This window comes from Brachyistius frenatus, unplaced genomic scaffold, assembly GCF_029030835.1.
Source record: "Brachyistius frenatus isolate BFR_SWC_R1_liver_20210118 unplaced genomic scaffold, ASM2903083v1 Contig_2, whole genome shotgun sequence".
NCBI lineage: Eukaryota > Metazoa > Chordata > Actinopteri > Embiotocidae > Brachyistius > Brachyistius frenatus.
The window spans coordinates 1,307,280-1,330,389 of NW_027210601.1; the positions used below are offsets into that span (position 1 = coordinate 1,307,280).

General features: G+C 41.9%; 4 protein-coding genes across 6 annotated transcripts in view; all 4 read left to right on the plus strand.

Moving 5' to 3' along the window:
- Positions 1–3,573: 3,573 nt before the first annotated feature.
- Positions 3,574–6,484, plus strand: abrab (actin binding Rho activating protein b). The gene is made up of 2 exons (XM_069692155.1): positions 3,574–4,551; positions 5,074–6,484. The coding sequence occupies exons 1-2, from the start codon at positions 3,770–3,772 to the stop codon at positions 5,555–5,557; spliced, it is 1,266 nt and encodes a 421-aa protein (XP_069548256.1). The 5' UTR covers positions 3,574–3,769; the 3' UTR covers positions 5,558–6,484.
- Positions 6,485–6,536: 52 nt separating this feature from the next.
- LOC138617295 (zymogen granule membrane protein 16-like) lies at positions 6,537–10,143 on the plus strand. Its single transcript, XM_069692169.1, has 4 exons — positions 6,537–8,131; positions 8,211–8,263; positions 8,471–8,597; positions 9,351–10,143. The coding sequence occupies exons 2-4, from the start codon at positions 8,212–8,214 to the stop codon at positions 9,673–9,675; spliced, it is 504 nt and encodes a 167-aa protein (XP_069548270.1). The 5' UTR covers positions 6,537–8,131; position 8,211; the 3' UTR covers positions 9,676–10,143.
- Positions 10,144–10,893: 750 nt separating this feature from the next.
- LOC138617300 (zymogen granule membrane protein 16-like) lies at positions 10,894–12,305 on the plus strand. Its single transcript, XM_069692184.1, has 5 exons — positions 10,894–10,973; positions 11,121–11,158; positions 11,258–11,310; positions 11,487–11,613; positions 11,875–12,305. The coding sequence occupies exons 3-5, from the start codon at positions 11,259–11,261 to the stop codon at positions 12,191–12,193; spliced, it is 498 nt and encodes a 165-aa protein (XP_069548285.1). The 5' UTR covers positions 10,894–10,973; positions 11,121–11,158; position 11,258; the 3' UTR covers positions 12,194–12,305.
- Positions 12,306–15,787: 3,482 nt separating this feature from the next.
- samd12 (sterile alpha motif domain containing 12) overlaps positions 15,788–23,110 on the plus strand; it is a 105,907-nt gene continuing 98,584 nt past the window's right edge. The window contains exon 1 of one of the 3 annotated variants that reach the window (XM_069692439.1): positions 15,788–15,929. In XM_069692439.1, the coding sequence (XP_069548540.1) occupies positions 15,917–15,929 (13 nt within the window). In that variant the 5' untranslated portion in view covers positions 15,788–15,916. Of the gene's footprint in view, positions 15,930–16,169; positions 16,966–23,110 lie in introns of those variants that run through there. The other 2 variants (XM_069692417.1, XM_069692428.1) reach the window with 2 other exon arrangements.

The following is a 23,110-nucleotide window of genomic DNA, read 5'->3' on the forward strand; positions in this document are numbered from 1 at the left end:
GGCTGCTTTTGAGAAAAAAAAAAGTCAGCAGATGGATAAAAGCTTTTTTTATGGACGCATTTATTGCTTTTCTCACCTATTGGTCTTGTTTTATTATTATTATTTATTTTTATTTTTTTTCCCAGTAGAGTCTGGTACTTTGTGCTAATTTGGAACTGAGTTTTTTTTTTCATTCAGTGTATCCGAAAACACATCTCTTAACCGCCAAACCTCTTTTTATGTCTGTGAGGGATCTCGGTCATCCAGGTTATTGTCAGTCTATGTTTATCCGAAGGCAACTGGACTTCTTCTAGTTTCTTGAAGAACCTCTGTCTCTCCAAAACTGAAGACGCCTTCTAAATAAGAGGTGAACCATCTTCAAAAAAAACTTTTTAAGAAGTCCAGTAGCCTTTGGATAAAACCTAGAATCCCCCCAAACCTATTTAGTTTTCACTGTACCATTTTATTATATTACCTCTATAAACTACAGGATACTTTGGAAATTCTCAAATTCATTGTGCAGTTTGATCATCTTTCTCTTCATCAGTACAAAGGCCCTCAAAATACTGAACATAAAGAGTGAAAGAAATCTATCTGTATAGTGCTGTTCTACATACTACTGTAATGCTCCAACACTGACCTCTAGTGGTGGACAGCCAACCCTACATTTACCCCATACTTTTTTTTTCTTCTTCTTCTTGTGCTGTAAATCTTTTTAGTGCTTTTATTTTACTTTCTTGAGCTTTAGCTAGTGCTAGTTGGCACAAAGAGAGCTGGAGATGTTTGGTAAACGTTACTGTCAAACATCCTCCTCTTGTTGTTGTGTGAAGAAAAGATGTTGCAGATTTTGTCGTCGCACGTCCCACCGCATGTCCCATCTGTCAAAAACGCTTGGCAAAGCCAGATTTGGAAAAAAAAAAAAAAAAACTCCATGTCCTTCTCCAGGAAAGAGATGCATTTTTAAGGGTCGTCATGGACACGGCAGGTGGATTATGTGTCCTGAATGTGACTATTTTTTATTGTGTCTTAACAATTTAGTAGGACATTTAGAGTGTACGGCTAAAAACCAGCGTCGCTGCATTTAATAACCTCTTCCTAGTGCTGTCTTTCGTGCAGTTTAAGAACAAGGAAGTCCTGCGGCTCTGATTGCCTGTAAGTAAGAGTCCATCTATGACAGTGTAACTGGAAACAGTTTTAATTGCAGTTAAAAATAACAAAAGGAAGCTGATGGGATTTTTTTTATATATCTGTGGCTCTCAAATGTTATGTGCTTTTTTGAGAATGTGGAAGATGTTATTGTATCTTAGATGACATCATTTGTAGGAAGAACCTATGTGGAATAAAATACTTGGATGTTACCTAGAAAGAAAAAAAAAAAGTAAGTTAGCTGCTAATGTCCACCTTAAAAATACAACTTTGCTGCATGTGCTGCAGCGTCAGTGTTTTCACCATTTAACAGCCCATTTTGTTTGCGTTTTGCACGCAACATTAATTTCACCCATTTAGTTTGATTTTCATGTTCCTGAAAGCGCAATGAGCCTTCTTGTCCTTGAGGAGGAGCGCAATCCTTCCTCTCAGACCAGAAGATGAAAACGTGTATATATCCTCCTGTGCTGATGCTCGATGTGTCACCTACACTCTGCATGACAGACTGTCAACAGCTGCAGCTTCATGTCTCGAGTGCCAAATTCTATTTATAAACGGCTTCCCTCTGCAAACACGGATGACCAAAATCAACACGCATAAAACAACATCGTGCGTCTCCACATAAAACACATCTCAAAGCAGAACTACAGTAAACGTCCTCCTGCGAAAGCAGGATGCCCTCGTCTTGTGCAGGCATCACTTTATTTCCTGGTCAGAAAGTCCCTGCTTCTTTTCTCACCTCAGATTAAGTGTCTCCTTCTGTATGTTTGAATCTTCGCTGCAGGTCCTTTAAGATTAAGTTTTGCCTCAGCCCAACATTGCTGTTTTAATTTTTTTTTTTTCTAAATTCAAATAATATAGAATTTGCAGACAGTTGCAGTTTCTGATAGTTTAACAACTCTGAAGGATTACTTTTTCTGGTTGATTTATGTGATAAAAACTTCTGAATTTAAAGCCATATGCCAATGTCTTTTTAAATGAAGACGTTAACACACAGAACACATGTCAAATGTGATACTAGTGTAGTTTTAATTACCCAGCAGGAAGAAACTTCAAATTAAAACACAACTTAACATAACTTTTTTCCTGAACGGCCGATGAGCACAACTCACAGCAGCAAAGTAAAGTACATTTATTGCTATTTTTTTTACTTAAACCTGCTTTACTTAAAACGTGTCTCCGCTTTTTGCCAGTGACATTAATTACCACAAAACTGCACGCGCTTACATCATAGGCTCAGCCATAGCCTACTCAGGTGCCACAGTTGTGGCTATGATACGGTGGAAACATTGTCACACCCATATGAAACATTTGGAGCGCCGCAACCCCCCGCATAAAGAGTCACTGTAGTGTCAAGAGTGTGAGCCATTCAGTCCGATAACGTTAGGAAAGTCTAGAAGAGCAGCACGATTGAAATATTGTATCCTCACTAAAGTCAGCATTGGGCTAAAGTTAGCAATCGGAGGTCTGCGGTGCACATGCTCCCGCCCTTAGAGCGTGCCCAGTCTGCATTCATCCTGCCAGCGCAGGAATTGTGCCGTGTGATCTTGTTTGGAAGGGTCTTGAATGCCAGGGATGTTCATTTATATGTACTATACAAGTCCCAAATTATAGCTTTTCAATAATTGTGCTTTGGTCACGAGTCACAGTAAGAGGAGTAAACTTTTACTGAAGCACAAGTAGGAAAGAGTCGTAAAGTGTGCAAACTGACTGAGGTATGTTGCTGACACAGCTACTCCTCTCTTAAGTATGATAACACCAACTTACAACATGGTTGTAGTTATACCAGACAAAGTGAGGCTATAGCATGGGGCTGGGTTCCCATTCACAAGGTCCCACAAGGTTTCCAATTCGATTCCGTTAGTTATATTTCAGTTAAAATACCAATTTTGCTTCGATATGAAACATCATACAAAATCTCAGAACTGATTCTGTAAATTGTACAAGCAACCCTCTAATACAGTGCATCATTAAGAATATTAATGTTTACATTCCAAATAAGGCCGCAAGCAAAACCCGTAGCAGTTAAAGAGGGCGCGTTTTTTAATTTTTATATTACAAGATAAACTTATTCGTAAGAGGAAGAATGTTTTCCTTTTCATCAAGAATCACGTAGTCTACCTTTTAAGTAATGGCCCTGAATGCCACCGCTGGGAGTGACAGTCCTTGGCAGAGTGTGTGGACACAAGACGAGTTATCGCCCGTGTCATCTAAAGTTGTGGAGAGTGTTTTTGTTGAAACTAGAAAAGTGTTGTAAATCCACGTCTGTGATTGTCTTCATGTCCGTGCACTTGCTGATTGAGCTTGGCAGCTCCTGGTCCACTGCCCCGTTCACCTCCAGTTACAGGCGCCGCAATTGGTGATGAAACATGAGTGCGTAGGGGGTGACCAGTGTCAGGGAAAGACGATCGGGTCGGTAGCCTGGGATGACTCGAATACTTTCCACCGTCATGTTGGGGTTTTGCTCGGCACATTTTAGAGCCGCAGCTGCGGGCGTGAGGTTAGGAAGCTGCCTAGGGAGGGGGAAAAACAAGTTCCAGAAAACAGCGATTTAAGCAGAAGGGATGAGTTTATTGCAGCAAATCTGACAAGCTCATTTAGCAGGTTTAATTGTGCCTGAAGAGACCCATTAATACAGATAACCATGTCAGACAAGCAGTTAGGCCAGGCTCCCCAAAGGAAACCGTCCAGCAACAAGAACATTATGAAGCTCCGCACGATTAGCATGGTGTGCAGCTTGACAAGCAGCTGGCAGCAGTGGGTGACGGAGAATGAGACGAAGCAGGCCACTGAACCAAGTGGCTGGGGTCCGTCTTCACTGGGAGGAGGAACAACAACAACAACAACAGGGGAACCCAAAAAGACGCGGGTCCCCGAGAAGCCTCCTCTCACCCGAGCCAAGCCAGCAGATTCTTCTAAAACTCGTGTAGTTGCTCAAACGTCCATTTCCGGAGCTGCTTCCGAGACTGCGGAGGTCGAGGCCTCAGAGGAGCCGCCGGCGGCGTCTCGCATCAAGACAAAGCAGGTGGTGAAGACGGTGATCAGCGGCGTCCACGAGAAAAGCGCAGGCATCGGGCTCCTGACCGAGAAGATCCAGAATGACTCGCTGCCGTCGGCCGAGGAGATGGAGAAGAGGAAAAGCTCCCCCACACGCCGCAGGAAGTGCTCCAACATTGTGTCGTCTCTGACCGACAGCCGGAAGCGGGTGGAAAAGGAGCAGAAGCCGGTAAAAGACGGAGATGCACCGGGACATGGACAAACCTGTGGAGTAGATAAAGAGGAGAGGGGGATCTCCGAGGAAGGGAAGGAGAGACCGGACGTCGTAGCGGACGCTCAAACCCGCAGTGTTTCAAAAGAAGCAGAGACGGATGAATCTGAAGGAGACACCGAGACGGCGGTGAGGATAAAAAGACCCTCGGCCCCCCCGTAAGTATCATCACTGTTTCACTTTTCATTCAGAGAAAAGAGGAGACGTTTCTGGACTAACCGGCTTGGAAATTGTTACATACCAATTTGTCTCCATCGCTTAATCCGTTATGTGGTATGTCTTTTAAAAGAACTGGAGACTCAACAGGAAGTAACCACAGATTGTTAGGTGTTGCGAGAAAGCTGATCAGGTTTTGACTTTTTTTTTTTTTTTTTGAACGCAAGTAAACCCATGTTCTGTAACCAAATGGCACAGACGAAGGTTCGAGGTGCTAGAAAGCTGTAGCCTCTATTCCATAACAACCAAACACCACAAACACAAAATTTTGTGAATATTTCTGAGGTTATTTTGTTTAAAAAAAAAAAAAAAATATTGGTATGCATCATTTTGAAAACTACCAACCAATGTAGCTACTGTGTTATTAAAAAAAAATATATATATATATATATATATATATATATATATATATATATTCTTTTTTTGTTCATGGTCTATGTAATATAATCCGACATGCCTCCCAGGTACAAAAAGGAAGCCGACCACGTCAACAGTATGAATGCCCTCTCCAGGAAATACAGCGCCGTGGGGAACCTAAAGAGCCGCTGGCAGAACTGGGCCTCGGAGCACACGGTAAACCAGAAACTGAACCCCTTCAGTGAATACTTTGACCACGACTACTCCGTGTCTCTGCGCCTCCAAAAAGGTCAGGACGGCTACGGACGCCCCAAGGAGGGCACCAAGACGGCGGAGAGGGCCAAACGCGCCGAGCAGCACATCCACCGCGAGATAGGCGACATGTGCTTCGTGATCAGGACTATGGCTGACCCGGACGCGGACGGAAAGACCCGCGTCACGTTCGCAGAGCTGTTTGACAGATATGTTCGGATCTCTGACAAGGTGGTGGGGATTCTGATGAGAGCCAGGAAGCACGGGAAGGTGGCGTTTGAAGGGGAGATGCTGTGGCAAGGCCAGGATGATGGAGTGATCATTACTCTGCTGGTGTGATATTAGCACTTGGGTCAAAGTTGTTCTGGAAATCCTCTTACAGCTACTTGGCTGGCACACTGGAGCTTGTGAAATAACCTCAATCACTATCAGACAGGCCTTGGAGGAGGATTTTAAATGCAGTTTGACCTGGGACTATTCAGTGGACACTAGCAGAACATAATCAAAGGGACACAGACACTACAAAGCCTGGTGGATAAGTCAATGTGGATTATCCAGGGGATATTTTTTGCTGCTATTTTTGTAGATACTTGAAGACTCCTTCCCGTCAGTGTGGTGTTTTTTTTGAGTTGGAGCTGTCATGCACAACGTTTGGAGAAATCTGCAAAGACTTTGAAGCTTAAATTCATGAGCTCTGGGGAGATAAAGTCTCAGCTTGTGGCAACATAAGTTTCCATTCTGAACAGCTTGCAGATCGTCACAAGTGTCTCTTTTGCACTTTCTTTATGGCTTATGTTAATAAGATACTTGAGCACGTGTTAATGTACTAAATAACCAGCAGCTTTGCAGTATACTGTTGCACAGTAATTCACAGATCAGGTTTCATTGCCTGAATATTTGCAGCTCAGCATTCATTACACTGTAGCAGGCACAATGCAGAGGAACAGAGCTGTGCTCTGCACTGTCAAATGTCCTAGTCTGTTAGACTGATGCTCTTCTAATTTATGTAAAGGATGTCTCTGGTGCAAAAGGAAAACTTTATTTTCCGCATCCAATTTGCGAGCGATTAGATTGAGTGAATTTATTGAGGTTTGTGTAGAGTGAGGCAGAACTAATGTTATTTTTTGCGTCAAACAAATTGGAGATGGCGTTTGATTTCGTTTTTTTTTTTTTTTTAAACCAATTTAAGCAGAAAGCATATTGAGGCATGCTGCACATTTGAGGTACTCTTTAAATTGCAGCCAAGATCGCATGCAGCTACAGTAAATAACAACATGCCTCCAGGTTAAAAAAAAAAAAAAAAATCAAAGATTTCCACCCTCATATTTGAATGTTGTATAATCCCGACACTCTTGAAGGCATCCTTCTACGTCCTCCTTCCTCATCTGCCCATTTCTCTAATGGCAGGTGAAATTTGAAATGCCAACTGACTGAGAAAAAGTTACTCCGACACTTTGGCAAAGTATATCGTACGAGTACAGCAAAGAAGCTAATATGAAACATTGTTATGATTTATTTGCGCTTGTGATGAACACATAACCACAGCAAGTGTTGACTTTAATGTTTCCGGGGTTTCTATCTCTTTCCTTTTGCTCGTGTAGAGATTTATGTGTTATGATGAGAAAACAAAGGGCGGGTTTTCACGTATACCTAACCTCCATCATGACATGCTGATTTAACGTTGATATGAGCAGTCTGACAAGGTTGTCCACAACACTGCATCACCAAGAGACGTTCGTATTTTACCCACGACAACATGTATCTGATCAAAGAAACTCCTGTTCGCTCTCGTGCAATCTGAGACGGAAGTCCTGCAATAAAATCTAATATATTTCGATCGGTGTTGAGGCCAGTTTGAGAACTGTTTGCTGGTAGTGTGTAACAAAAAAAAAACAATACAATTACTATTGCTTAATTGCTTAATGCTGGCAATAGCCATAGGGATAATATTCTCGGGTTGTCTGGACATGCGTATATCCCAGGCTTGTGAGCGCCATATCAAGGCTTTATTCACCTCACAATTGTGAAATATATATATATACAAAATATATTTCCAAAATATAACAAAACACGGCAAACATATTCAAAGGGTCTTTTAATGAAGCTATTTCAGCTAACATTTAAAAAAAACAAAAAACACATTTCTCATCGTAAAACATTTGATTTGATTGAAGTGTGAGTTGTAAAGCTGAAAAATACAGAATACTTATAATTACAATAATTGGCAGAGGCTCTTTTCCAGACTGACTTCCCTGTAAGTCATTATCAATGGAATATTTATTTAGGCTTCTTGTATTTTTTCATGATTCTCCTAACAGTAGAAATACTTCAGCTGAATGTATGACTGATTGTTTAGTGATCAGACACAATATGACTCAACCCACCCCTAAACAAAACCGAAGAGGCAAATTCTGCATATTTAGAAGGTTTAGAAAAATTACGTTGGCACAAATTAGCACTGCTAACTAATTAACTAACAAGCCCAAAAGTTGTCTGTCTGGGAGAACAAAGCAGAAAAAAGAAGAAGAAAACTTCAGTGGATTTCAGTTTCCTGCTCATGAAACAACTGATGAGTTGGAAGTTACATGATAATTATATGCCTTTATTGATGGTAACTTGCTGGCATGCTGATGTTGGGGGGGAAAAAAAACAACAATTCCTGACATAGTCTTAACAGAAAGTCACACCCATATTTATTTTGACTGGCATGTCACTGACTGGAATTCACTGTTTCCGCTGATAGGGATATACTATAAGTAATGCAATGAAGCGAATCTTGCACAGACGGAGATTCTTGAGAGCGTATAGCTACAAACCGATTCTCCATCAACTCTGATACACCCTCGCATGTTTGCTGCTTCACCTGCTGACGGTATTTTTGGGGATTGTCGAGGAAAACGACCAATCAGACAGGTAACAATCATTTTTATTCTTCCAATTACAGCTCACACAAAATATGCAGAGTAAAATCATCTTATCTTTCCTTTCACAGGATGCTTTTCGTCACTGTTTTTGCTGTTCTTGCAGCCTTGGCTATGGCTGACGGTAAGTGTCTGTTATTGCTAATCAGTCAAATTAATGTTAAAAGGAGATACTTTAGACCTTCAATATTTAACTAATGAGAATGAATAATAAACATATACAAGTTTAATTAGTCACCTGCTATGTACACATTTTTTCATCCATTTGCTTTATGGCTGTTCTACTGGTGTCAGCACCCTCATGAGATACTTGCGTGTTTTCCTCTTGCAGCCCAGCCTCAGTACTACTCCTTCTCACCACCAGTGGGGTCTGCAGTCGGCAGCCCCTACTCTGTCACTGGAGACGGAAGGATCACGGCTATAAGAGTATGGGAGGCCTATAATAGGAACATCAAAGGGTGAATATAAAACATATCCAATGTGGTGGCAAGGCCACAGTTTTCAGTACTCCGAGTTCACCAATGATAGATAGATAGAGAGAGAGAGAGAGAGAGAGAGAGAGAGAGAGAGAGAGAGAGAGAGAGAGAGAGAGAGAGAGTGAGTGAGTGAGTTACTTTATTATTCCCACAAGGGGAAATGTTTTCACTACAGTGGCGTTATAGATACAGGTAAAGCAATACAAAATAACAGTAAAAAATATGAAATATAAAAATGCACAATATAAACAATAAAATAGAATAATATTAAATTAAACTAACTAAACAATAGTGCAAGGATTTAAACAAACAAGAAAACAATCAACCAACAGTGTTAGTGTTGGGTGATGGATTTGACCAGAGGTGAGTTATTGTAAAGTCTTATTGCAGCGAGCAGGAATGATCTCCTGTATCTGTCCTTGTGACAGCGGAGCTGGATGATTCTTTTGGAAAAAGTGCTCCGCTGTCCCTGCAGCAGGTGGTGGAGAGGGTGGTCAGGATTATCCAATATGGATAATAGTTTCTTCAGCGTCCTCCTCTCCACCACCTTTTCCAGACTATCCAGATTGCAGCCAATGATGGAGCCGGCCTTCTTAACCAGTTTGTTAAGTCTGTTGGCGTCGCCGGCTCCAACGCCGCTCCCCCAGCAGACTACGGTAGCACTGGTGATCCGCTGGTGGTTATAATATATTGCAAGATCATTAATGATTTGTTTTTTTCACCTTCACTCATCAGCTTTCAGTTCCGCTACGGCTTCGTCTGGTCTCCCGTTGCTGGTTACCAATCTGGCCGTCCCCAGGAGCTCGAGCTGTTTGATGGCGAAACCATCGTGCAAATTTCTGGAAAGTATGCGTACTTCTTGCAAACGGTGGCGTTCGTTACCAACAGAGGCCGATCCCTGTTTGTGGGCCAGCCGCACGGTTATTCCTTCAACATGTATCCCACCAACAACCAGGCTGAGCTGCGCTTCATCAACGGCCGCTCGCACGGCTCCATCACCTCCATCGGAGCTCACTGGGCTCTCGTTGATCCAGTCTTCAACAACACGACTGGACACTGAGGAGGCGGGCAGAGGAGCGGTACATGTCAACAGCTTGCTGTTAATCAAAGAAAATATGCTGTTCAGTTACTCAAGATAGAAGTCTGATTTAATCACAGCTATGGCACTGTATTTCTGGTGGTGTATTTCTATATAAAAAAAAATAAATCTGAAGTGATTAAGTACCAATTACAATTTCTTTTTCCTTTTTGAAAATTGTGCAGTTTATAATGATGTCTACTTATTTGGTGAATTGTACAGTTTGCTAAAAGCAGTCTTTCTTCAGAAAATGGACCTCGAGAGCTGGATTTGCTTTACTGAAAACAAAAGTATTGTATTTATGGACACCCATGTCATAAATAAAATATGGCAACATATTTCTGATCTTTCTGTTATGTTAATGTAATTATCACACCAGTATAACCTTGTGTAATGCCTTTTCTTCTACAAATGATATTATAATGAAATAAAGTAAAACCTACATTTCTATCACCGTTTCTTGATTCTTTACGTTTCCGTAAAGTAAAGGGGAGAAGAAAACAGGATTGAAGCTACATGATACCCTTTTAATGACGATGTCAGAGGTTTGTCAGTTTGGTCTAGTTATAAGCAGCTCAGGGAAGTCTTGCTAAAACAGGCGATAAGGGAATTGCAAAAATAAAGGCTGGAGGAACTGAATAATCATCTCCATCTCAGCTGCAGTCACAGCGTCCCTGGGTTTAAGCAATGTTCCCCAGCTGATAGGAAACAATGCCAAATATGTCAAAACTCAAAGTCGGGGCCAAACAAACACAAACATTTACCCTGTTAAAACGGGAACAAGGAAGTAAAAATGTACAAAAATAAATTTAAAACAGAAAACACGCAATGACAGCATCACCGTGCACCATTATCATGTAATAGATTTACAGTGATTTAAAATTTAAAAAAAACTTTTCAGTGTGCTGTATTTTGCAGAGAATACATGTTTAGAACAGTTTTTGTTAGAAAAGAATTGTTTTTATGAAACATGTCCTTTCACATAAAGGGTTCATGCATCACTTGGCCTAACACTTGCAGTCTGTCACTCTTCATTTCATCATGATGGACTGATCGCATGAGATAAATGAAATTCTTTCGTAGTGCTACCCGGACAAAAAATTTTATCGTTTCCTTGAGCTGGTACCTTCCAGGAAAAAAAATCTCCGAGAGGGGCGGGGTTTTCAGATGGGCTCAGGAATGCATCACGATGGTACAAAAGTAGATGGAAAGGGCAAGTTGACAACAGACGAAGCACCACACACAGATGTTGAAGCCTTGGATGTATTGAAACTTGATCTGTAAGTATCTGCTTCATTTGATCCTCTTATTGAAAATAGATGATTTGTTCATTATATGAAAGAACAAATTGGTTGAAAGAAGTAACAAGGGGTTACAAACTTTAGCAAAAATCACGTTAAAATATTATACCTTCTTTGTCCGTATAGTTATCTGGTCTTCATCGTGCAAGAGATAAATCAGACAGGTAAGTCATGCTGTTTTTATTCCCAACAACCACGCAAATAATGAAAAAAAAAAAAAATTCTGGGTTAAATAATTGTCTCATTATCATTTTGTTTTACAGAATGCATTACATTCTCGCCTTCGCTCTGCTTACGACCGCAGTCCTGGCTGGCAGTAAGTGTGCACGTAATCTATTAGCCAAATGGGTGTTAGTGTAATTATTACTGGAAATATAATTGATGATATATTTCTCAATCGTTTTGAGGCATTCTTTTTTGCGTGTATGTTTGCAATTTATTGACGGCACCGTTAACAGCTTCACTCACGTCTGTATTTCTTTGTCGTTGCAGTCCCGCCTCAGTACTACTCCTTCTCCCCGCCAGTGGGTTCAGGAAGCGGCCAGCCGTACACTATCACTGGTGAGGGCCGAATCACAGCAATCCGAGTGTGGGAGGCCAACAGCAACTATATCCAAGGGTAAAAAAAAATTATACTCTTCATGATGGACAGATCTGGATAATATCAAAGAATAAAAGTCATACATTAAAGCATGAGACCATGTTTCTTTTATTGTCAACGAATCTCAGTAAAAGCTGTATGTAGTGAAATCGTGTTTAAGGGTTTGAATCATGCTTCCTCTTATTACTCCATTGGCTGGTTTGTTTGTTTGTTTGTTACACCAAGTGTCATTTGAATACATCAAGTGTGAGTGACAAATGATCTCCTCTCTTTCCTCAGCCTACAGGTCTGCTACAACGGCATCTGGTCCCCTACTGTTGGCTACGCGTACAACGGAGCCAAAGAGCTTCAGTTGTTTGACAATGAAGTGATCGTCCAGGTTTCTGGAAAGTATAGCCACTACGTTCAGTGGTTGGTGTTCGTCACCAACAGGGGCCGCTCTCTGTTCGCGGGCCAGCCCTCAGGCCTGTCCTTTAACATGTACCCCAGCCACGAGCAAGCCGAGCTGCGCTTCATCAGCGGCCGGTTACACGGAGCCCTCACCTCCATTGGAGCCCACTGGGCTGTCTTTACTTCCAACAGCACCGGTGACCATTAGGGAGCACAGCAGGGAAGACTAATTACTAACATTTTTGTGATTCAAACTGTGGTTTCCTCTTCAGTGGGACATTTCTTTATTTTTCCAACAGTTCCCCAAAAAAAAACAACAACTGCTAACTTTAATCTTGCTGAAAAACGCCTTTTGTCGTTAAATCTTTCATTCTTTGAGTTTGGATGTATGCACGGGCTGAGAGAACTGTTTCTATCATCTGTTGCCGGATTTTACACCAACTATTTGAGTGACATTACAAAGTAAATGGACATCATGTAATTGTTATAGCAAAGTGAAACACTGAATGATCTTATTCTCATGTTCTTGATCTCAATGTATGTATGACAGTGTAGTATAGAAGAAACGCTTTCACGCACAGGTGCACTATAAAATTGGTTTATATGCCACATATATCTTTTTTTCTTCATGTTACCTTTAAATTTGCACTAATCATGCTATTCTTCTTGTTTGCAAAAACATGGCAAGTAAACCATTGAATAAAAAAAAAAAAACATCATCAGCACATCAAAACTGCTCGTGGTTATTTGTGCGTTTATTTTTCTCTTTAGATGCATGCGGAGCATCGTCAGGCTACTTGCATATGACCTCCATGAGTTCTAACTGCTGTCGGTGGCTTTCCGTGTCGTCGACAACATATTTGCTTTTATGCTCCATGTTAAATGGAATGGTAGATACCACTCTCATGTCGTGTGAAGCTGGAGCCAAGCGATAATTAGCTCACTATTTCATCACTCTTGTAAATAATTATTTACCGACAACTATTCCTGAAATGTTCATGTCACTTGTTTACAAATTGACGCTGTCAAACAACCAGAAGGGACTCCAGGAAATCACTTACTTTTGGGAACAGACAATAAAAAATATGTTGCCATTGTATTTTGAATGGCATCAGTACAAAACGCCTCCCAGCAATTTTAAGATTACAAAACTACCACAACAACAGCAGCAGTGTGTCTTTTGTTTGTAATTAGAGTGAATACACAGCAAAATGTTTATTTCTTAATCTCTTACCTATTCTGTTGTCTGTAGAGGCGCATACTTTTTGAATCACTGTGCACGGCAAACTATTTTCACCAAAAGAATCCTAAGCACAAAATGCTTCTGACATTTTATTCCTTTTTTTTTGTGTTAGTATTATGTAGTGAAATAGAAGGTGGATATTAGTCAGCTTTAGAGGTGCTGCTAGACTGACTTATTCTCTATACCAGGGGTGTCAAACATACGGCCCGCGGGCCGGATCTGGCCCGCCAGTGGGTCCAGCTCGGCCCGCCGGATGACTTTGCTAAGTGTGAAAATTACAGAAAGACATAAATTGCATTTCTATGAGAATATGGAGGTTTATGAGTACAAACGTTTTGTAATTTTTTTAATCGATCCAGTAATTGCTTCAAAAACAGCGTAAATGCGACGTCTGCTCCGGAGGCAGAAGCGCTCGTTGCCACAGGCAGCAGCGCTCGCTGCTCGCTTTGTGACGCGTTTGACGTCAAACGCGTCACAAAGCGAGGGAATCTGCAGAGGAGAGCCGGGGCAGATAAACAGTGGGTTGATGTCTGAGTTTTTGGTCTTTATGTTTCCAGTTTATTGTAGAAAGACCTTAAAATAGGGTTTATCAACCAAAAACCTTCACCAATGATTTAAACATAGAGAAATATCGTCGTTATGTATGCTATGATTTTACTGGTCTGGCCCACTTGAGATCAAAGTGGGCAGTATGTGGCCCCTTAACTAAAAATGAGTTTGACACCCCTGCTCTATACTTTGGAAAGAGCTAGGCTACCTATTTCTTCCTGCTTCTTTTATCAAATTTGTGTCTTGGCTATAGCAAATAAGCATTTTCCCTTTGATCCCTAGTGGTAAGGTTTTCTTTCTTTCTGTCTTTTTTTGTTTTGCTGTGACGACTTCTTTAAGTACGTCTTTTAGTATGTCAAAACGGCAGTGTGATAATTGTTCAATATTACTTCAGGTAACAGAGCTAACAGAAAGGATTGTTTATTAAACACAATCTATACATTAGTGTTGCGTACTTCTTAACATTACCTTTAATATAAAAAAATAAATAAAAATAAAATATGAAAATGTAGTGAAAATCCTTTGATAATAAGTGCTCCTCATATTGTCGAGGCCAAGACTGCAATGTTTGTTTTTCATGTTGGGCATGCCATTCGTTTTTCCAATTTTGCACATTATGTATACCGACATTCATGGAGTCCAACATTGTTACTTAGGACATATGGCAACATTTTTGCCAAAGAATATAGTTTTTGTAGGTTGTCTAACAGACTTTCTTAAATTCATTACAAACTGCCCTGTTTTTTTTTTTTTTTTTTTTTAAATTTGACACTTATTCACAAAAAAGCGTTCAGTCTTTGCTCTTCGTGTTTTATGTGTCTTCTCTGACTAATCTAGTATGCAAGAATTTATGACCCATAACATTTCCCCATGCAAAAATTCTGTGTGACCAGCAGGAAGATGAAACACAAAAACACACACACACACATAATTACTGCAGGCGCTGTTTATTAACTTGGAGCAAGGCGTATGATAGAAACTCATCAGACTGGCTGAACAGACCTTAAACAACAGTAGAAACCAGGAAGAATGCAGAGGAACACTCCAGCAGCCACACCTGCTCGATTGGACAGGCAATAATCACCACATCAGAAATATGCTGAAAATGACAGACAGATTTCCTCATGCTGTCACGTACGTCTTTTTTTTTTTTTTTTTTTATCGCGCTACAATCCATAAATAACATTTGAGGTGGACCAGGAAAGACAGGCACTTGGTTTTGTTTACCTGACTGTTGCTTCCCTGAACCGACTGACATCCAAAATGACAACACATTTTTAACCCCTCTGGTCATTCTTGTAAATGCAAAAGGGTGTCTAATAAAACTTTGACTAAATTCCTCCAAATTTGGCTCAAATGTTTACTTGAACTCAAGGATGAAATGATTCGTTTTCGCGGGGTCAAATGTCCCTTGTAAAACACATTTGCAAACATAACATAAGAGCTCTTACATTAATTATGACACCATCTGGACTGGTTGGTGCACACAACTGCAACATGGTTATTCTTTCTACTGTATTTATTACGTTCTTCTGTATATGTCTAAGTTACTTCTGATCTGTTCTCCTAACAAATTCCCTGCTGGCCTGATTGAACTGTGGAACTGTGTCCACATCATTGACTGGATGTGAAAGGGTCCACACGCGAACGTAAATCGAAAACTGTTCTGTTTTCTCACGTACAGTGACTGACTGTAAGTGTGTGGTTTTGTTGGGAGTTTTATTCATTGCATTTTCTGCACATGTTACTTGTTGCTGTGTTTATTCCCACCTTAAATATATATATATTTGCTCAAATGTGTTCTATAAATATAATTGTGTCTCGCCTCTATATCTAATTGAGGGATTTATTTTTCACTGCGGACTGTACACATTAACAGAGGCAGACGACGTGGCTCCTTTCAAACTGCTTCCCCCCCCCACCACCCCCCACAAAAACGGATGAAACTTGTCCTTTCTTCGTCTTCCAGAAAGCGCTGAGCCTACACTTCCCAGGATCCTTTGAGGCGGCAGCGGCAGCAGCAGCTGTGCGCGCCGGCTTGCCCGCAGCAAAGTGATGATAACACGCCAAACAAGGTACAATGAGAGAGCGTTGAGTTTTACATTTCGCGAGTGATGCCCAAATCTGTGGAGTAAAACGATGGCTGTCGAAGGTAAGGCGCTTTCACGCTGCTCTGTCTGTCTGTCTTGTCTGTCTGTCTGTCCGCGGCGGCGCGTCCGTGTTCGGTTCGTTTCGTTTCAGACAATAGTTCCAGTTATCGTGTTGATCGGAGCCGTCGGGTTCGCTCGGCTCAACCCAAGACGCGGTCGGGGTCAACCTGGTGAGAGCCTTGTGTGATTGGGTGACGTTTGCGGCAGCAGCCTTCTGCTCTCGCCGCGTCACGCTCCCTGGTCGTCTTCTGCTGTTTATCGCACTGTACAATTAAGATTTTGCTGTAGAGCCGGTGTTCGCTGTGGTGACCCGTGCTCACGGGTTCCGTAAAGCCTCTCGTGGTAACGCGCAGCCTCTTTTCTGTATCGTTGTTGTCACTGTGTGTGTGTGTGTGTGTGTGCGCGCAGCTCTACGACTCGAGCTGGTTAACAGGTCTGCGACCGAGGAGCGTCCAGTCCTTCTGCATAAAACCACCCCCGGTGCACTCGGCTCTCTCTGTGTGTGTGTGTGTGTGTCCGTGCGTGCGTGCGCGCTCTCTCTCTCTCTCTCTCTCTCTCTCTCTCTCTCTCCGGGCGATACTTCAGTCCTGCACCCGCTTGACATTCACGCGAGGGACAATTTCTTTTGGAGAACTATAGTCTTTTCGGTGATATTCACGGGGCCGTTTTTGTTGTTGTTGTGCTGTGATGCAACAGAGCGAGCGCCGTGCGTGCGCTCAGCCCGTGCCTTGAGACCAGTCTTGGTCGAGCCTGCTCATCTGGCAGCAGGTGGTGTGTGTGTGTGTGTGTGTGTGTGTGTGTGTGTGTGTGTGTGTGTGTGTGTGTGTGTGTGTGTGTGTGTGTGTGTGTGTGACATGTGGACCCGGGAAGTCGCCCGCTTCTCCCCGACTCATCGTCACCAGACCGGTCTACCTGAGGTGCTCGCTTTTCTGAGGTGAGGGAAAAAAGTGACAGGTGACCGTCGAGGGGAAGTCGGAATGCTCGGCCAATCTCCTCACCTTATCGGAGGCATCTTGTGGATCCAGAATCCAATGAGAGGTATGTTTGGTGGGGGGGGGGCAGTCGGGTCAGCTCCGGGTTCCCCCCCCCCCCCAGTCCCGTGCTGTGTTTTTCTGCTGTGTTCACCAACTGATTGGCATGCCACTGTGGCGCTCCTGCATGCAGCACCCAAGTTATTCATCTCTATGACAACCTTTACAGGACAATTGGGGCACCATACCGCCACGTGTTGTTCTGTTTGACCTGAAACCCGCCTCTCCTGTTCCTTTCCCCGTTAGGGTTTTCTAGCCCGGGATTTCTGTGCACGCTCATTGATAGCACAGACTACACGAGGGGAAGATCTTCGTATGGTTTTATTGTTCTTCTGCAGGATTACTTCTCATCCTTCACACTTTAAAAATCCTGCACATTTTTTTTCCCAGGGAAACCGCGATTGACTGATTTTAGTGCAGCGCTTGTACTGATCGACACACGGCAGCTGAGGTTTCGAGGCTGCGATCGCAGCAGTCACTCTCTTCTCACCAGTTTAACTCGCAGTAAAATAAAATAATAAGACTTTTTTTTTTGTTTTTTTTTGTTGAAGACCATCTGAAACCCTCCGAAGCTCTGTTTTCATCCCAGTTTGTGATCTGTAAATGTCTCGTACGAGCTGTGTCCTTCTTGCCTCTGATGTTAGTTCCTTTACGACACTGACAGTTGACCTACAGTTGTAAAGACATTGCAACCCGTTTCAAACCTTTTGAAATATGCCTCGGATGATGTACAATGAGCACCGCAGCAGCTACAACACGGACGACCTTCCAGCATATTTCCCCGTATATATCCATTCATGCATCTCTTGAGATTCCTCTGAGAGCTGTGAAGAAGACGGCAGGAGCTGAAGCTGCCTGCAGATGAACACTTTGTTCCAGGGCTGCGTAGTTGATCTGTCATCTAGGTTCACCTCTTTGTCATCTGTTTTTTTTATCAACCTGGGTCAATCATTCAACTGTTTCTCTTTGATGATGGGGAACAATCCTCATTACAACCATGAAATTCCAAAAATTTGGATTCCTTTTCATCTCATTATTTTACAGTCATATTCTTACAGAATTGTCTCCTCCCGCAGAGATACTGTAACAACCGTACTTTGCCATTTTAGCCGTAGACTACAACGGTGAAAATTGTAGAGCACAAAGGATGAAACTTTTGGTGCATTAAACGCAAACACCGAGCGTGAAATAAAGCATGGCAATATAATTTGTGACTTGAGAGTTTCATGCGGCAAAAGGACAACTCGGCGAATTCAATTGTGATTCACCGACTTGTGTCATTGAGAGAGATGAATTATGAGTCATGGCCCTATTCACTGAAGCTGCAATAACTAATTCATCTGCCTGAATCACGGAGAAAAAGAGGAAGGGGGAAAAAAAAAAAAAAGCTGCCTTACTAAAATTACAAGGTCCGATCGAATTGTGGTGGAGCAGCCAACAACATCCTGCTCTGAGGCTGAAATATAATACTTTGAAATGCTTTTTCATTGAAGACGGAGAGAAAAGTGGAAGGCAGTTATATGGGAGTCACGGAAGCGCCATATTTTCCTTGAGTCTTTTCATACTTTTACATTTGAGCAGAAATGATAAAAAATTTTTTTTACATTTATCTGACAGCTGTTGTTAAAAGTTCCTTTCGGATTTTGGTTTTACAAAAAAATAACAAAAAAAACGCACGTTAGAAGGGTTGGGGTTTTTTGACTCCTTACTGCTGAACTGCTCCAGCGTGTAGTTTAGGGCTGCAAATAACAAATATTATCGTTATGAATTAATCTGTTTATTTTTTCAGTTACACGTCTTTGAAACTGTGCGCAAGTTACAAACTAGTTCCATTTCCACCAGCTGCAACAACAAAACCCTTTTCATGCATTCATGCATCAGTATAGCAGCAACCTAATGATTCAATATTTAATAATATTTCACTCACAGGGCCATTTTTCTGTAAGATTACGTTTTACTTTACTAAGTATATTTTGCTCTCTAATACTTCTGCTAGATTGTAAATGAAAGTCTTGTACTTGTAAAATGAGTATTTTAAAAAAAAAGAAGTTTTTATTACTGCGAGTTAGTAAAAGGTTTATCCCAAAACTTTACTTTGCTGTAAGTCAAGAATTTGAATACTTCCTTCACCACAAAAGTTTTAGTTTGTTGGCAGTAAATTAATCAGTGAAAATATGGACAGTCAAATCATTTTTTGCATCCAGTAAAATCACTGAACATTTTTTTGGTTACCGATTGCAAACATTTTCCATGACATTTTATTCTGATAGGATTAAATTAGATTAAAAGATTGAATGGTTTAGCTGAAATTAAAAATTGTCATATAATGAATTAGTAAATCCTATTAGTGTTGTTTCTATCTCCTTCTTCGCTGGTTTCCATAGTGCCCACTGATGATCTAAATTTGTCGCAGCTATCCAAAAAGCTCTGTTTCTTTTTTCTTTTTTTTTTTTTAGACGGGCTCTTATTTAAACTGGTTCTGTGTATTTCTACGCGGTCGAGGCAAAGCTGTCCCCGTGGATGGGAAGAAGCTCTCTGCAGCATCATTGCTTTTATTTTAAGATGAATCGTTTGTGAAAAAAAAAAAAAAAAAAAAAAAATCACAACAACTCTGCAGTGTCACTCTTTTCGGTTCCTCTGCTCCACCAACCCCTCTAAGACACAGAATGTAGGTCAAGGATTTAATAATTTATAACACATGAGAAGACAATAAGCTCTCGGAGAAATCAGGACTTCGGAGAGTGCCGTCCTCCCATTTGAGCTCTACTTTGGAAGGCACTTTTGCTCAGCCGTGTTCAGCATGAAAAGATAATGAGTGTCTGCAACGCTTTTTACTGATAATACTTGAAGCTGGCGAATGGTTAGATTTACACCCGAGAGCGAGACAAGTGGCAAAAGCTGCTTTTAGTTCAAATTTCACAAACTAATCTGTTTAGGGAGCGTTGCTCTCTTGTGCAATCGCATGTTCTTTTGTGAATGAATACTCTGCGCATGATATTTTACAGGCCAGCTTCGAAACGAAATGCTTGGCTGAGAGGAAGATGGCGTGTCAGAGATGTGTTGCTCTTGCCGACACATCGTGGTCATCGTGACATCCCAAAGCATGTTGGACAGAGTATCTGATGCCCTCCTTGACACGAGCACACTCTATAACGTACATTAGCTGCTCACATGCATCTGTAGGGGCTTTATTCTCCCACACGGACACATACCGCATCTCTGATAATGAGGCTGCGCCGCTGCACCTCTTCTTATACTTGGCAAAGGCTCCTGGTGACGTAGCTTTAGATCACTTTGCCTCCGGTCTTCAGCACAGATGGAGACATGAAGCATTTTGCCTCCCGTCAGCAGACACGGACAAAGTCGAGACCTGTTGACCGATGTTAATTTTAGCCCTAACCATACTGACTGAGAGGCAGCAAAGGAGCCGGCGCGATGTGTTTACCCGACCACGACGGGTGACGAAAGGGAACGCCGAAAGGCCGAGTGAAAAGGTGGTTGTCATATTAGGATAACCCTGCAAATGTTGGGGCCGTCTCTCCTTGAAGACATTCGTGGTGTTGTATTTGATTGTACTTTACATTTAAAAAAAAAAAGAAGAGAGAACTTGGGAGAGAAAAGTTGAACTCCCGTTAACCCCCGATGTTCATGCTGTTTGGAAAAGTCACAGAAACAGTTGGACGCAGCGCCCTGACTATCCAACAAGCAGTTGTCATGTAATATGCTGCGGCCTTAAGGCCGCGTTCAGAACCAAAAAATAGCAGAGCGTTAGAAATGAAACCGCCTTATTCCAATGCTGGCACAGGAGAGATGCCAATGTAGAAGAAAGTTAAAAAAATTAAAAAAATTTAAAAAAAAATAATCAGGGTTGTTTAGCCAGTTGGCTTAACTTTTTCCACAGCGCAGTCCAAACACAACCAGGGCAATTGAGTAAAGCACTGAAAGCGAGTAAATTAGCATTGCAGTACTGCGTTGATTCTGTTATTTACTTGTCGGCTCAGAGGAGACGCAGCTGCGATAACTCGACAGTGTCTTGGCGTTTGATTAACTTTCAGACCGTTCATATTTCATCCTGTCGCAGCTTACCCATGCTGAGGCTACGTTCAAACGGAACTCATGAGCTTGTGGTTGCGACACGGGAAGCCGTGCGCGCCGTACGCTCGGCGTCCGAGCGGTTGAGTCGTAAAAAAAAAAAAAATTCAAATTCAGATGTCGTGAAAATCACGAGAGAGGGGGGGGGAGAGAGAGAGAGACTCTGTGAATCTTTGACTGTATTTGAATGCAGGACCGCACAGCAGCAGGTTTATGATGCGGTGCTTCTTTTTTTTTCTTCTTTTTTTAAGATCATTTGGGAGTGTTTTCACCTTTTATTAGACTATAAAGTCTGGCCACTGCGGTGTTACTGTATTATCAGTCTGAAAGCAGCCTCACATTTTAATGAAGGCGTCAGTTTTATAGGCTATTAAAGGCCAACCTGACAGGAGAATGCACTGTGTGGGAGACACGCCAACAACTGGACCACAGCAGTGTTTGCCCCCGTGGCTGAGATTGTTCATTTCACTCCTTTTTTTTTTTTTTTTTTTTTTTTCTCGCCTCCGTGCATCAAACCTCCTTGATATGTCCTGCCCCGCTCCGCCTACCTGCGCACCCATTCAGAAACCTCATCTCAAATCCGTCCCTGGGATCTAAACCCAGGAATAGAATTAGGAGAATAAACGTGTTTATTTGAGTCGGTGGAACAGGATTACGTTTTAGTCGAGTTAATAAGGAGCTGCTGCGGTGGAGGAGCGTCTTTCCACCTTTACTCAGCAGGAGTGGGATTAAGATGGCGGCAGATGTAACAAATGTCATAGGAGAGCGGTGTCGTGTGATCATCCTCCTTTGGGTGGACCTACAGCCATCTTTGATGTACCATACTAAAGTGCTGCTGCCTGGAATTTAAAATGAGAGCTAAGCAGAAAATAGAAATTGAAAATATAAGTAGTGGTGGGCAAAAGACCTGTGCTCCAGCCAAGTCACTGTTCATAAATGAGACTTTTTTTTTTCTTTTTTTTTCTCATGAACGGACTTGCAGTGATTTCCGCTGCTTGTAGGATTGATGTAAACTGCACGCACCTGGATGGATCTGTCTAACAAATGTCAGGGGTTTAGGCACAATGATTCTTTTGGATCTGTCTCAAGCGGGCTCAGTTTGCTTCACTGTGTCTGACCGTCGGCTTTAGAGGAAGAAATCCAGGAGGAGGAAAAGCCACTCGGGTCCGAGATCCGTTGCCGTGTGAAGCAAGATTTACGGTTCGCGAAGCAACTGCAGGTTTTCATGGTTACGAAGGTGTTTCATTTCTTACCGCGATACACCGCCATGGCAATTTATGCTGCACGCATAACCTGCATCGCCAATGGCATCACCAATCATAGATGATCCCGTGCGCTGATAGCTGGAGGGTCTCTGTAAAGGGCAGTGTTCGGAGACTGGCAAACCTCTTTGGCTTTCCCTGACGGTCGTAATAGATTGTATTTCATTGTGCTTTTGTATGTCATCCTATAAAAGAGACTGATTGAAGCACTAAAGCTTCGTCTAAATCCTGGGTTGATTTAGCGAGTTTATAACCACCTTCGTGTGACCACTCAGCGTAATCACGTTTGTTAGGCTTTAAGCCAGATAATGGAAAGATACCATGTGGGAATCAATCTTCCACTCGCAAAAGTAAAACGCCAAAACAATTGACGCCAATCAAAACTACACAGCTAAAGAAGAAAGAATACCTCTATAAAAATGTATAATAAACCTTTTGTGGCTTTTGCTTTATAGCTTTTCTTGTTAGCGCTGGTTCTTTATCAAAGAAGTCAACCTGAAACAATCGGCCCTTTTCACGTCAGACATTTTGATTAATCACAGTAGGAAACGTGACGTGAAAATGTTTCCTGTTAGAAAAAGGCTGACGAGTCGATTAAGCAATTTCTCATTTGACATCAAATTAATAGGCAACATTTGCTGTACAGTAATCAATAATGAATAACGAAATCCTGAGGTCGTGGCAACGCTTTTATGAATACGGGTGTTGACATTTTGAGAATTCTAATAACGTGTGAAGGTACCACTCGCACATCAGTCCGGTAAATATGAAAGCAAGCAGCCAGACTGGAAGCTCAAA

Excerpts from the sequence above, each read along its gene's own strand:
- abrab (XM_069692155.1), top strand. The coding sequence starts at position 3,770 with ATGTCAGACAAGCAGTTAGGCCAGGCTCCCCAAAGGAAACCGTCCAGC. Across the intron at positions 4,552-5,073 it reads AAAAGACCCTCGGCCCCCCC|GTACAAAAAGGAAGCCGACC; the intron begins GTAAGTATCATC and ends CATGCCTCCCAG.
- LOC138617295 (XM_069692169.1), top strand. The coding sequence starts at position 8,212 with ATGCTTTTCGTCACTGTTTTTGCTGTTCTTGCAGCCTTGGCTATGGCT. Across the intron at positions 8,264-8,470 it reads AGCCTTGGCTATGGCTGACG|CCCAGCCTCAGTACTACTCC; the intron begins GTAAGTGTCTGT and ends TTCCTCTTGCAG. Across the intron at positions 8,598-9,350 it reads TATAATAGGAACATCAAAGG|CTTTCAGTTCCGCTACGGCT; the intron begins GTGAATATAAAA and ends TTCACTCATCAG.
- LOC138617300 (XM_069692184.1), top strand. The coding sequence starts at position 11,259 with ATGCATTACATTCTCGCCTTCGCTCTGCTTACGACCGCAGTCCTGGCT. Across the intron at positions 11,311-11,486 it reads GACCGCAGTCCTGGCTGGCA|TCCCGCCTCAGTACTACTCC; the intron begins GTAAGTGTGCAC and ends TTGTCGTTGCAG. Across the intron at positions 11,614-11,874 it reads AACAGCAACTATATCCAAGG|CCTACAGGTCTGCTACAACG; the intron begins GTAAAAAAAAAT and ends CTCTTTCCTCAG.